This window comes from Hemiscyllium ocellatum, chromosome 1, assembly GCF_020745735.1.
Source record: "Hemiscyllium ocellatum isolate sHemOce1 chromosome 1, sHemOce1.pat.X.cur, whole genome shotgun sequence".
NCBI lineage: Eukaryota > Metazoa > Chordata > Chondrichthyes > Orectolobiformes > Hemiscylliidae > Hemiscyllium > Hemiscyllium ocellatum.
The window spans coordinates 154,208,102-154,220,841 of NC_083401.1; the positions used below are offsets into that span (position 1 = coordinate 154,208,102).

The 12,740-nt window shown below is 43.4% G+C and overlaps 1 protein-coding gene across 2 annotated transcripts in view; it reads right to left on the reverse strand.

The window, feature by feature from the left end:
* Nucleotides 1–12,740, reverse strand: part of trmt44 (tRNA methyltransferase 44 homolog) — a 65,290-nt gene that overhangs the window by 49,043 nt on the left and 3,507 nt on the right. For both annotated transcript variants that reach the window (XM_060826915.1, XM_060826906.1), the window contains exon 2: nt 3,286–3,409. In XM_060826915.1, coding sequence (XP_060682898.1) covers nt 3,286–3,409 — 124 coding nt within the window. The remainder of the gene's footprint in view (nt 1–3,285; nt 3,410–12,740) is intronic.

Genomic DNA, 12,740 nt, shown 5'->3' on the forward strand with positions numbered 1-12,740 from the left:
CACTTTTTATATCCTCGATCCTTTTCCTAGCTATATCATTAGTGCCAATATGTAACACGATTGCTGGCTGTTCGCCCTCTCCTTTTAGAACCTTATACACCCGATCGGAGACGTCCCGGATCCAGGCACCAAGAAGGCAACATACCTTCCTGGTATGTTTTTGGAAAGGCAAGGACTGACTAAGGACAGTCAATATGGCTTTGGTGTGTGGGAAATCATGTGTCACTAACTTAATTGAGTTTTCTGAAGATGTAACAACCAGGATTGATGACAGCAGAGTAGTGGGCGCAATCTATGGGGACTTCAGTAAGATGTTCGACAAGGCTCCTCATGGTAATTAGGTTAGCAAGGTTAGATCTCAGTACAGGAAGCAAAAACAGCCATTTGGATACAGAACTAGCTCAAAAAGGTAGGAGACATATGGTGTCGGTTGAGGGTTGCTTTTCAGACTGAAGGCCTGTGACCAGTGGTGTACCACAAAGATCAGTGCTAGATCCACTGGTTTCCATCATTTTATATAAATGACTTGCATATGAACATAGGAGATATAGCTAGTAAGTTTGCAGATGACACCAAAACTGGAGGTGCAGTAGGTAGCGAAGAAGGTTACCTTGGAGAACAATGGAATCTTGATCAGATGGACCAATGTGCATGAAGAAAGTGTAACAGGTATGCAGAATACCAAATAAAGAAGACACAATATCAGCTGAAAGTATCAATGAATAACTTGATGCTGTACACCGTCCCAATTTAAACAACATAGCTAAACTTGTAAATGATTCAATGTGACTGCTAAAAAGAATATCAACCTTTCTGTTATCATTTTATACTGATGAAAGTTCACAAAAGACCATAGATAAGAATTAGTAATCTGACTTCAGGAAGAATGACAATGATTTACAAACTCTTTCTAAAATGGCGTTTTCATGATTATCTTTTTAAAAAAAGACTCAACATTTGTTTAATTATCAATTCTGCAGCACAGATACAGCTGGCTGGCTAAGGTCAATATGTGGATGTACCCACTAGAGAAGATGCAAAACTTGACCTACTCTTGGGAAATAAGGCAGCGCAGGTGACTGAGGTGTCAGTGGGGCAGCGACCATAATTCTATTAATGTTAAAATAGTGATGGAAAAGGATAGACCAGATCTAAAAGTTGAAGTTCTAAATTGGAGAAAGGCCAATTTTGATAGTATTATGCAAGAACTTTCAAAAGCTGATTGCCTCAGATATTTGCAGGCAAAGGGACGGCTGGTAAACGGGAAGCCTTCAGGCATGAGATAACGAGAGTCTAGAGAAACTATATTCCTGTTAGGGTGAAAGGAAAGGCTGGTAGGTATAGGGAATGCTGGATGACTAAAGAAATTGAGAGTTTGAGTAAGAAAAGGAAGGAAGCATATGTCAGGTATAGACAGGATAGATCGAGTGAATCCTTAGAAGAGTATAAAGACAGTGGGAGTATACTTAAGAGAGAAATCAGGAGGGCAAAAAGGGGACATGAGATAGCTTTGGCAAATAAGAGTTAAGGAGAATCCAAAGGGTTTTTACAAATACATTAAGGACAAAAGGGTAACTAGGGAGAGAATAGGGCCCCTCAAAGATCAGCAAGGCGACCTTTGTGTGGAGCCGCAGGAGATGGGCAGATGTTAAATGATTATCTTGCATCAGTGTTTACTGTGGAAAAGGACATGGAAGATATAGAATGTAGGGAAATAGATAGTGACACCTTGAAAAATATCCATATCACAGAGGAGGTAGTGCTGGATGTCTTGAAACACATAAAAGTGGATAGATCCCCAGTACCTGATTAAGTATATCCTACAATTTGTGGGAAGCTAGGGAAATGATTGCTGGGCCTTTTACTGAGATATTTGTATCATCAATAGTCACAGGTGAGGTGCCAGAAGACTGGAGGTTGGCTAACGTGATGCCACTGTTAAAGAAGGGTGGTAAGGACAAGCCAAGGAACTATACATCAGGGAGCCTGATGTCGGTGGTGGGCAAATTGCTGGAGGGAATCCTGAGGGACAGGATTGACATATATTTGGAAAGACAAGGACTGATTAGGGATAGTCAACATGGTTTTATGCATGGGAAATCATGTCTCACAAACTTGATTTGAGTTTTTTGAAGTAACTAAGAGGGTTGGTGAAGGTAGAGTGGTAGATGCGATCTATACTGACTTCAATAAGGTGTTGGACAAGGTTCCCTATGGGAGACTAGTGAGCAAGGTTAGAACTCATGGAATACAGGGAGAACTTGCCATTTGGATACAGAACTGGCTCAAAGGTAGAAGACATAGGGTGGTGATGGAGGCTTGTTTTTCAGACTAGAGGCCTGTGACCAGTGGAGTGCCACAAGGTTTGGTGCTGGGTCCACTACTTTTCATCATTTACATAAGTTAATTTGGAAGTTAGATTGAGGTATAGTTAGTAATACAATGTGATCTTGACCAGATTGGCCAGTGGGCTGAGAAGTAGCAGATAGAGTTTAATTCAGATAAATGTGAGGTGCTCCATTTTGGGAAAGCAAATCTTAGCAGGACTTATACACTTAATGGTAAGGTCCTATGGAGTGTTACTGAACAGAGACCTTTGAGTGCAGGTTCATAGCAACTTGAAAGTGGAGTTGTAGCTAGATAGGATAATGGAGGAGGAGTTTGGTATGCTTTCCTTTATTGGTCAGAGTATTGAGTATATTGGGAGTATTGGGAGGTCATGTTGTAACTGTACAGGACATTGGTTAGGCCACTATTGGAATATTGTGTGCAATGCTGATCTCTTTCATTTTGGAAAGATATTGTGAAACTTGAAACGGTTCAGAAAAGATTTACAAGGATATTGCCAAGGTTGGAGGGATTTGAGCTATAAGGAGAGGTTGAATATATTAGGGCTGTTTTCCCTGGAGTGTCAGAGGCTGAGGTTTATAAAATCATGAGAAGCATGTATGGGATAAACAGACAAAAGTCTTTTTCTGGGGGTGGAGAAGTCCAGGACTAGTGGGCATAGGTTTAGGGTGAGAGCGGAAAGATATAAAAGAGACCCAAGGGGCAACTTTTTTCGCAGGGTGGTACGTGTATGGAATGAGCTGTAAGAGGAAGTGGTGGAGGCTAGTACAATTGCAACATTTAAAAGGCATCTGGATGGGTATATGAATAGGAAGGGGTTGAAGGGATATGGGCCAAGTGCTGGCAGGTGGGAATAGATTGGGTTGGGATATCTTCTCTGCATAGACTGGTTGGACCGAAGGGTCTGTTTCTGTGCTATACATCTCTATGACTCACCAGAATAACTCATCTCCTTTATCTTGCCGAAGTTTAAAGCTGTATATATTGTTCTTCTTGCAAGTGTACATTTCTGAATTATGCCGTTCTAATGGTATAAATGTTGCTGTGTTGTTTTCGAAATCTGCAGAGTAGAAGAATTAACAATTTGGATGTTTTTATGCTGAACAGAGAACACAGCTCCTCATCTTTCAACATTTCAATTTATTTACATAAATCATCACGTGTTACCTTTGTTGAGAGGCACAGAATACAAAAGCAAAGAAATTACGTTCATATTTTCTGAAACATTGAACACTGCAGCATAGCCAATCTTGGCCAAATGAATTATGTCAAGGTCCCGAGAAGAGATTTATTTTAAAAATCTTCAGTTACACACTGGGACCAGAGAAACTGGGATTCTTCTTGGTAATCCATAGGCCAAGGAGAGATAGAAATATTCAAAATCATGAACTGCTTTTATAAAGTAGAAATTAAGCTATATCCAGTGACAGGAGTACAGGAGAATATAATACAGTTCTCAGATAACTGGAGAGAAAAGCCAAGTTTAAGAGAGGACAAGCAGTTTACACAGCATGATTTGTAACATACTGCTTGAACGGAAGGTAGGAAATTTAATAACAAATTTTGAGATGCATCATTAAAAATGGGAGAAAATTTACATGAATGTACAGAAAGTCCAAAGATATGCAAATAAATGGACGGTTCTTTTCAAAAGGCAACAGCATCCTTCAGCGCTGCCTTGATTTCTGATTCTACACCAAAGAATATGGAATTTTGTGTACAAAATGCATTAAATACTCAAGATCAATTCACCTAAATCAGCTGCATCATATTATTGCAATCATGCTTGATCAGTGATTTTGTAAAATTATGATCAGATTATTTAGTACAACATGAAATATCATTTTACTGGTGTTTAAATAATATTTTAATAAAATGAGTGATATCTGTATTGTAGGTTCTTTCTTTGAATGCCTTATCATAAGCCACACTGAAATTTGATAAGCATTTGAAATAACAGTTGATTGGATTTGCTGTGCCCAATGTCGAGGAACATCAGTTGAGAGAACTGACATTTCAATTTTCCAAATTTAAGAAGAAATCTACAGTGATAATTTGGCACATTTATGGGCTCCCCATCTATGAGGTTGATTGAAGCAGAATCACGGAATGGTTGCAGTCTGAGACAGAGACATGTACAGATAAAACCTGTGCTGTGCAGTTAATCACACATGCTTGCTGCAACTTATTTCAGAGCCTAGATTAGAATGGTGCTGGAAAAGCACAGCAGGTCAGGCAGCATCCAAGGAGCAGGAAAATTGACGTTTCAGGCAAAAGCCCTTCATCAGGAATAGAATCAGAATGCCTGCAGAGTGGAGAGATAAATGAGAGGGGGGTGGGTTGGGGAGAAAAGTAGCATAGAGTACAATAGGTGATTGGGGGTAGGGATGGAAGTGGTAAGTCAGAGAGGAGTGTGGCAGAAGGTAGCAAAGAGTACAATGGGTGAATGGGGGTGAGTGGTGGGTGGAGTGGGATAGGTGGAAAAGAAGATAGGCAGGTAGGTCATGAGGGCGGTGCTGAGCTGGAAGGATGGAGCTGGGGTGAGGTGGGGGAAGGGGAAATGAGGAAACTGGTGAAATCCACGTTGATGCCATGGGGTTGAAATGTTCCTAGACGGAAGATGAGGTGCTCTTCCTCCAGGCGTGGGGTGATGAGGGAACGGCAGTGGAGGAGTCCCAGGACATGCACGTCATCGGCAGAGTGGGAGGGGGTGTTGAAATGTTGGGCCACAGGGCGGTGGGGTTGATTGGTGATCCCATCCCCATTCACCTATTGAAATCTATGCTACTTTCTCCCCACCTCCACCCCCTCATTTATCTTTCCACTCTACAGGCACTCTGCCTCTATTCCTGATGAAGGACTTTTGCCTAAAACGTCGATTTTCCTGCTCCTCGGATGCTGCCTGACCTGCAGTGCTTTTCCAGCACCACTCTAATCTAGACTCTGGTTTCCAGCATCTGCAGCCCTTGTTTTTACTTTGCAACTTATTCCAACTAAGCAAGAAAGCAGTTCGTTCTAAACCACACTCAACCAGTGTGGCAGATGCTTCAGGCAAATGTCATGTACCTAGATTAGAATATGATTGGTCTGCTGTGGAACTCAGGATTGAAATCAAAATGTAATTTATAAAAGGAGAACTCCGACTTATGTACAAAAGTGTGATTGCAACTGCCTGTGTCAGGCTCTCCGGGCAAGGGCAGTCTTTGACCCTGCTAGTTGAGTCTCCTTACATACAGGTAACAAAAGGAGCTGTGTGAAGTGTTTTATCTTGAGGCTTATCACTTCTTTGACAGGCCCCTTTCTGTCCGAACTGGTTCTCTGAAGGAGCCAATTACCTTGTGCCACTTAATTTCTGCTTCTAATTCATGAGTTTATGAATAATTAGGGATTATGAATTTAGTCATCTTCTTATAGTCCTGCATCTTTTCTTTTATCACATAATAATCAAATTCCTCTTCACTGCCTCAACTGAATCTACCCCCATCATATCTCAGGCAGTGCATTGCAGATCCTAATCATTCTGTAAAAATGCTTCTCTTCTCTGGTCATTTTTTGAAATACAAATTATATAGGAATGCAGGACTTCGAGACAGCAATAGTCACTTGACCCTTCAAATCTTGAAATGATTTAATGGTTTCAGGTTCACTTTCCTGTCTGCATTCCAAAATCCTGGACTTGTTCATTTGTCCAAAATCTACCACTCAACTTGCACAAATTATAGAGAGGAAATCCCACATTGCAACAATCCTTTTTGAGAAAACATGTGCCCAAGTTTTAGTCTCCCTCATATACCTTTAGGAATTCACCATATCTAATCCCTCAAGATCTTCTCAGTTTCAATAGGATCACCTCACATTCTTCTAACTCCAATAGGTATAGGCCTAACCGACTCAACCATTCTTCACAAGTCCTTCATCCCAAGAAGGAGCTGAGTGAAATTACACTCAACTGCTTTGAAAGCAATATCTTTAATGCAAATGAGGCAACCAAAACTGTACATTCAAGCATGGTCTCAAACATATTCTGTCCAGTCGCAGTATAATTTCCTTACTTTTATATTCCATTCCCCTTATAACATCCAATGTTGCATTGCCTTCCAAATCATTTCTTGGACCTGCATACAAATCTTCAGGTACAGGTTGCTCAGATCTTGCTGTATCATCACCTCATAGAACTTCTCTCCACTTTAATAATATCTCCATTTTCTATTCTTCTCGCCAAAGAGGACAAGTTCATATTTACCCAATTTATACTCCAAAAACCCAATTGTTATGCCTACTCCATTCAACTATTTCTTCACAGATTCTCTATTGCCTCTTGACAACTTACTATCCTACCTAACTTAGGGTCATTGGCAAATTTGATAATCATAACATTCTGCTCTCTCATCCAAATCATTGATACAGAGATAAAAGATGAGAAGTGAGCCTCAAGACTTTCAGGAAGCAGCAACCCTTCCATCTGAATATCAAGGCCACATTCATGCTTGCGATCTTCTTTGGAGCCTCAGTAACATCTTGAAGATGGTATCTGCTCACCAGTTACCCTTATCGACTGCATACACAAAAGACTCCAGCATGTGTTGACTTCTGATACCACACACATTGGTGTGTCAATTAGTATAGGTAAAATCAATGACTGCAGATGCTGGAAACCAGATTCTGGATTAGTGGTGCTGGAAAAGCACAGCAGTTCAGGCAGCATCCGAGGAGCGGTAAAATCGACGTTTCGGGCAAAAGCCCTTAATGAAGGGTGGAGAAATAAATGAGAGGAGGGTGGGGGTGGGGGGGAAAGTAGCATAGAGTACAATCGGTGAATGGGGGTGGGGACGAAGGTGGAGTGGATAGGTGGAAAAGAAGATAGGCAGGTAGGACAAGTCATGGGGACAGTGCTGAGCTGGAAGTTTGGAACTGGGGTGAGGTGGGAGAAGGGGAAATGAGGAAACTGTTGAAGTCCACACTGATGTCCTGGGGTTGAAGTGTTCCGAGGTGGAAGATGAGGGGGTTCTTCCTCCAGGCATCAGGTGGTGAGGGAGCGGCAGTGAAGGAGGCCCAGGATGTCCTTGGCAGAGTGGGAGGAAGAGTTGAAATGTTGGGCCACAGGACGGTGTGGTTGATTGGTGCGGATGTCCCAGAGATGTTCCCTAAGGCACTGTGCTAGGTGGCGTCCAGTCTTCCCCTTGTAGAGGAGACCGCATCGGGAGCAACGGATATAATAAATGATATTGTTAGATATGCAGGTAAAACTTTGATGGATGTGGATGGCTCCTTTAGCGCCTTGGATGGAGATGAGAGAGGAGGTGTGGGCGCACGTTTTGCAATTCCTGCGGTGGCAGGGGAAAGTGCCAGGACGGGAGGGTGGGTTGTAAGGGGGTGTGGACCTGACCAGGTAGTCACAGAGGGTACAGTCTTTGCGGAAAGCGGAAAGGGGTGGGGAGAGAAATATATTGGTGGTGGGGTCCGTTTGGAGGTGGCGGAAATGTCAGCGGATGATTTGGTTTATTCGAAGGTTGGTAGGATGGAAGGTGAGCACCAGGGGTCCTTATTACGGTTGGAGGGGTGGGATCTGAGGGCGGAGGTATAGGATATGAACGAGATGCGTTGGAGGGCATCTTCAACCATGTGGGAAGGGAAATTGCAGTCTCTAAAGAAGGAGGCCATCTGGTGTGTTCTGTGGTGGAACTGGTCCTCCTGGGAGCAGTTACGGTGGAGGAATTGGGAATACGGGATGGCATTTTTGCAGGAGGTAGGGTGGGAAGAAGTGTAATCCAGGTCGCTGTGGGAGTCGGTGGGTTTGTAAAAAAAATGTCGGTGTCAAGTCGGTCGTCATTAATGGAGATGGAGAGGTCCAGGAAGGGAAGGGAGGTGTCAGAGATGGTCCAGGTAAATTTAAGGTCAGGGTGGAATGTGTTGGTGAAGTTGATGAATTGCTCAACCTCCTCACGGGAGCACGAGGTGGCACCAATGCAGTCATCAATGTAGCGGAGGATGAGGTGGGGAGTGGTGCCGTTGTAATTGCGGAAGATGGACTGTTCTACGTAGCCAAAGAGACAGGCATAGCTGGGCCCATAGCTACCCCTTTGGTCTGGAGGAAGCGGGAGGATTCGAAGGAGAACTTGTTAAGGGTAAGGACCAGTTTGGCCAAATGAATGAGTGTCGCTGGAAGGGTACTGTTGGGGATGTCGGGAGAGGAAGAAACGGAGGGCTTGGAAGCCCTGGTCATGGCGGATGGAGGTGTAGAGGGACTGGATATCCATGGTGAAGATGAGGTGTTGGGGGCCAGGGAAACTGAAGTCTTGGAGGAGGTAGAGGGCGTGGGTGGTTTCTCAAATCTATGTGGAGCTGCTGGACTAGGGAGGATAGGACAGTGTTGAGCTAAGTAAAAATGAGTTCAGTGGGGCAGGAGCATGCTGAGACAATGGATCAGCCAGGGTGGTCAGGCTTGTGGATCTTGAGAAGAAGGTAGAACCAAACAGTGTGCGGTCCCGGACTATGAGGTTGGAAGCTGTGCATGTAAGATCTCCAGAGGTGATGAGGTTCTGTATGGTCTGAGAGATGATGGTTTGGTGATGGGGGGTGGTATCATGGTCGAGAGGAAACGAGGAAACTGTTGAAGTCCACATTGATGCCCTGGGATTGAAGTGTTCCGAAGAGGAAGAGGTGTCCTTGAGTTGGCGTCTGGCTTCAGCGGTGTAAAGGTCAGTGCGCCAGACTACCAATCCGCCCCCTCTATCTGCTGGCTTGTCACAGAATCCCTACAGTGTGGAAACAGGACCTTCGGCCCAACAAGTCCACAATGACCCTCTGAAGAGTAACCCACCCAGATCCATTCTCCCTACCCTATATTTACCCCTGACAAATGCACCTAACCTACAGATCCCTAAACATTATGGCAATTTAACACAGCCAATTGACCTAACCTGCACATCTTTGGACTGTGGGCAGAAACCACACAGACACGGGGAAAACGTGCAAACTCCACATAGCCTGAGGCTGAAATGGAACCCAGGTCCCTGACACTGAGGTTTCAGGGCTAACAACTGAGCCACCACTGCAGTGTGCCTTGACACTGAGATTGAGAACTACTGATATACTTTGTAAAAGGTTGCGGTCTTGGCACTGATCCCTGTGGCACACCAATTATAATTTGCCAATATGTAAAAAAAATTCTTCCTAATCTGAAGACCATAAAATGAAGGAGCAGAAGTAGATTATCCAGCATATCAAGTCTGCCTTGCCATTCAATGAGATCATGACTGATATGATAAGCCTCAGCTCCATTTTCCTCGCCTTTCCCCATCACCCTTCCATTCCCTTACAGCCCTCTGCAGTAAAGAATTCATACTCCATAGAGAAAAATAACTTTTCATCTATCGTCACTGATCAATCCCTTAGATTATGCAGTCTGACCCTGGACTCTTCTACAAAAGGGAAACAGGCTCTTTGTATCCACCCTGTCAACTCTAAGAATCTTGTATGCTTCCATTAAGATCTCGACTCAATATTCTCAATCCCACTGATGTACCTCCAAACTATATATCTCGTCATAAGAAAATCAGCTTATTCTCCAAGGGGCCGGTTTAACAGGACCTCTCTCACTTTTTAAGAAACTTTCTGCCTGTGCTGATATTACTGGCAAGTTTGCACTCAAAGTTAATTTTCTCCCTATTTATTATTTCTTGATAACCTTTTGTTGGTTTTAAACCTTTATCAATCTTTTAGCTTTCCACTAATCTTACCCACATTGTATATTTTCCCTTTCTCGTAGTTGCTATCATCATCTTCTCTGATTAGTTTCTCCTTTCCTAGAATCCTTCTTTCTCACTAGGGCCTATGCTTGTTGAGCTTTCTTTAACAATAACTTTGCACTAAACTCGATTCCCAGTTCACTTTAGCTAACATTGTCTGCATTTATTTCCAATTACTCTTAATATATTTGTTTCCAATCCACAATTCTTTCCACCATAATAAAACTGAATGCTAATTTCTACCACGGTACGCTAAGCTCTTTCTAGGGGAATTTTTACTCTGACATCATTTGGCAAGTCTGCATTAATATACATTACCTAACGCAAAATAGCCTTACGCCTCATTAGATTCATTTTTCAGGGATATAGTCCCAAAAATGAATTTTTCTTGGTGGCTACACTGTTAATGTGACATACCTAATCTATAAGATTAAAGTCACTCAGAATTAATGCACTGCCTTTGTTTGTAACAGCCTTCCAGTACAGCTAAAACACTAGCATCCAATTCCTGATGTGGACAATTGCTCAAACTGTTCCATATGTAAAAAGCAAGATGAATCCAACTTGATCATTTACCGCCCCAGTCTACTCTCCATCATCAGAAAAGTGATGGAAGGTGGCATTGACAGTGATATCAGGCAGCACCTGCGCAGCAACAACCTGCTCAATAATGCCCAGGTTGGGTTCCACCAGGGCCACTCAGCTCCTGACCTCATTGTTTGTTTTTTTGAAACATCAACAAAAGAGCTGAATTCCAGAGCTGAAGTGAGAGTGACAACCATGACATCAAAGCTGCATTCAACTGAGTATGGTGTCAAAAAGCCCCCAAGTAAAACTGGAAGCAACGGGCGATAGGAGACAAACACTCTACCTGGCACAAAGGATGGTCATGGTTGTTGGAGGTCAGTCATCTCAGCTCCAGGGCATTTCTGCATGAGTTCCTCAGGGCAGTGTCTGAGGCAGAGCTATCTTCAGCTGTTTCATCAATGACCTGCCTTCCATCATTTGGACAGAAGTGGGGATTTTCACTGATGATTGCACAATGTTCAACACTATTCATTACTCCTCAGATACTGAAACACACCATTTGAAATGCAACATGACCTGGACAATATCCAGCCTTGGCAAGTAACAAGTGCATCACACAAATGCCAGATGATGCACATCTCCAATAAGAGAGACAATCTAATCGCTGTTCCTTGATATTCAATGGTGTTATCACTGAAATCCCCACAGTCAACATCCTAGGGGGTTACCATTGACCAGAAACTCAACTAAGAACACTGCAGCAAATAACTCCCCTTCAAATTCCCCTCAGCCTGTCCACCATCTACAAGGAACAAGTCAAGAGTGTGATGGAATAATCCCCAGTTGCCTGGATGAGTTCAGTTTTACATAACTGAGTTAACCTGCCACTTTTCCCTCATTCAGATATGTCAATTGCCATTCAACATTCAAGTCCTGGCCTTGGTCACTATTTAAATATGTTGCTGCAATGCCTCAGATCATACATGTTTATCTCGACGTGTGAAATCTTTTGGCTCAGATAACAATCCAGAAAATCCCGAGATTCTCCATTTTAATTCAGTACCAAAATCACTCAAATTTTCATAAGTAGACCCTCTTGCCTACTCATTTCTATGCCATAAGTACCCACGTATGCTACACATCCTCCACCTGCACCCCTAAAAGTGATTTATTTGGTACAGATATCCTGAACGATGATCATTTTCTGTTTCCACTGGGTGGACGTCCAGTGTTAGTATGTGGCAGCAACTAGCACAATTGGCCATTAGTGCTTTCGGAGCGGCTTAACGTGCACAGAACCTCCAACCATAATAGGACAGATTAGATGGAATGTTGCCCTAAACCTGGCCTTGGAGAGGCAACACAGTTGAACAGACTCTCATTCACCGTTAGAATTGCGTTTATCCTCTTGTTACCACCGATTTATTTCTCCCTCCATCAAAACAGCTTACTGACCAATAGTGGCTTGATCAGCTGAGCTATCCTGCAGCCACCTCACCCATCATATCATTGGCAGTCCCTCGTAGGCAAGGATGACTCTCTTCTGTCAGGATGCATTGGCAGCTGACTGTACAGACCGATGTAGCTTCCGCACGCTTTGTTATACTTGGGACAGGTGGAGATTGTGGGAAGGGGTAGATGGGCGTTGGTGTGGCAGCATACTCTTTTGCTGTTTTTGCCTGGCTTCCACTTTTTCCTTCGTAAATTGCAAGTTGCTCAACATCTTCCTGGACGCTCCTCTTCCAATTGGGATGGTCTTGAACCAGTAATTTCCAGGTGTCTGTGGGAATACAGCACCTTGCAAGTGAGGATTTGAGGGTATCACTGAAGTGCTTCCTCTGGCTTGCCTCCCATTTCGGAGCCAGCAGTAGAGCACCTGGTTGGGGACTCTCGTGGTATGAGTTAGCAAGCCTATTATGAGTGGTGTCTTGATGCTGAAGATGTTATCCTGGTCGAGGACGCTGGTGTTGGTGTCTTTATTCCCAGCAGATTCGCAGGATCATGCACAGCCAACATTGGTAGTACTGCTCCAGTACCTTGAGGTGTCAGCAGTAGACAGAGACATGAACCTACCCCATACACTGTCCTCTTTGACTTTAAAAAGGCTTTGACACT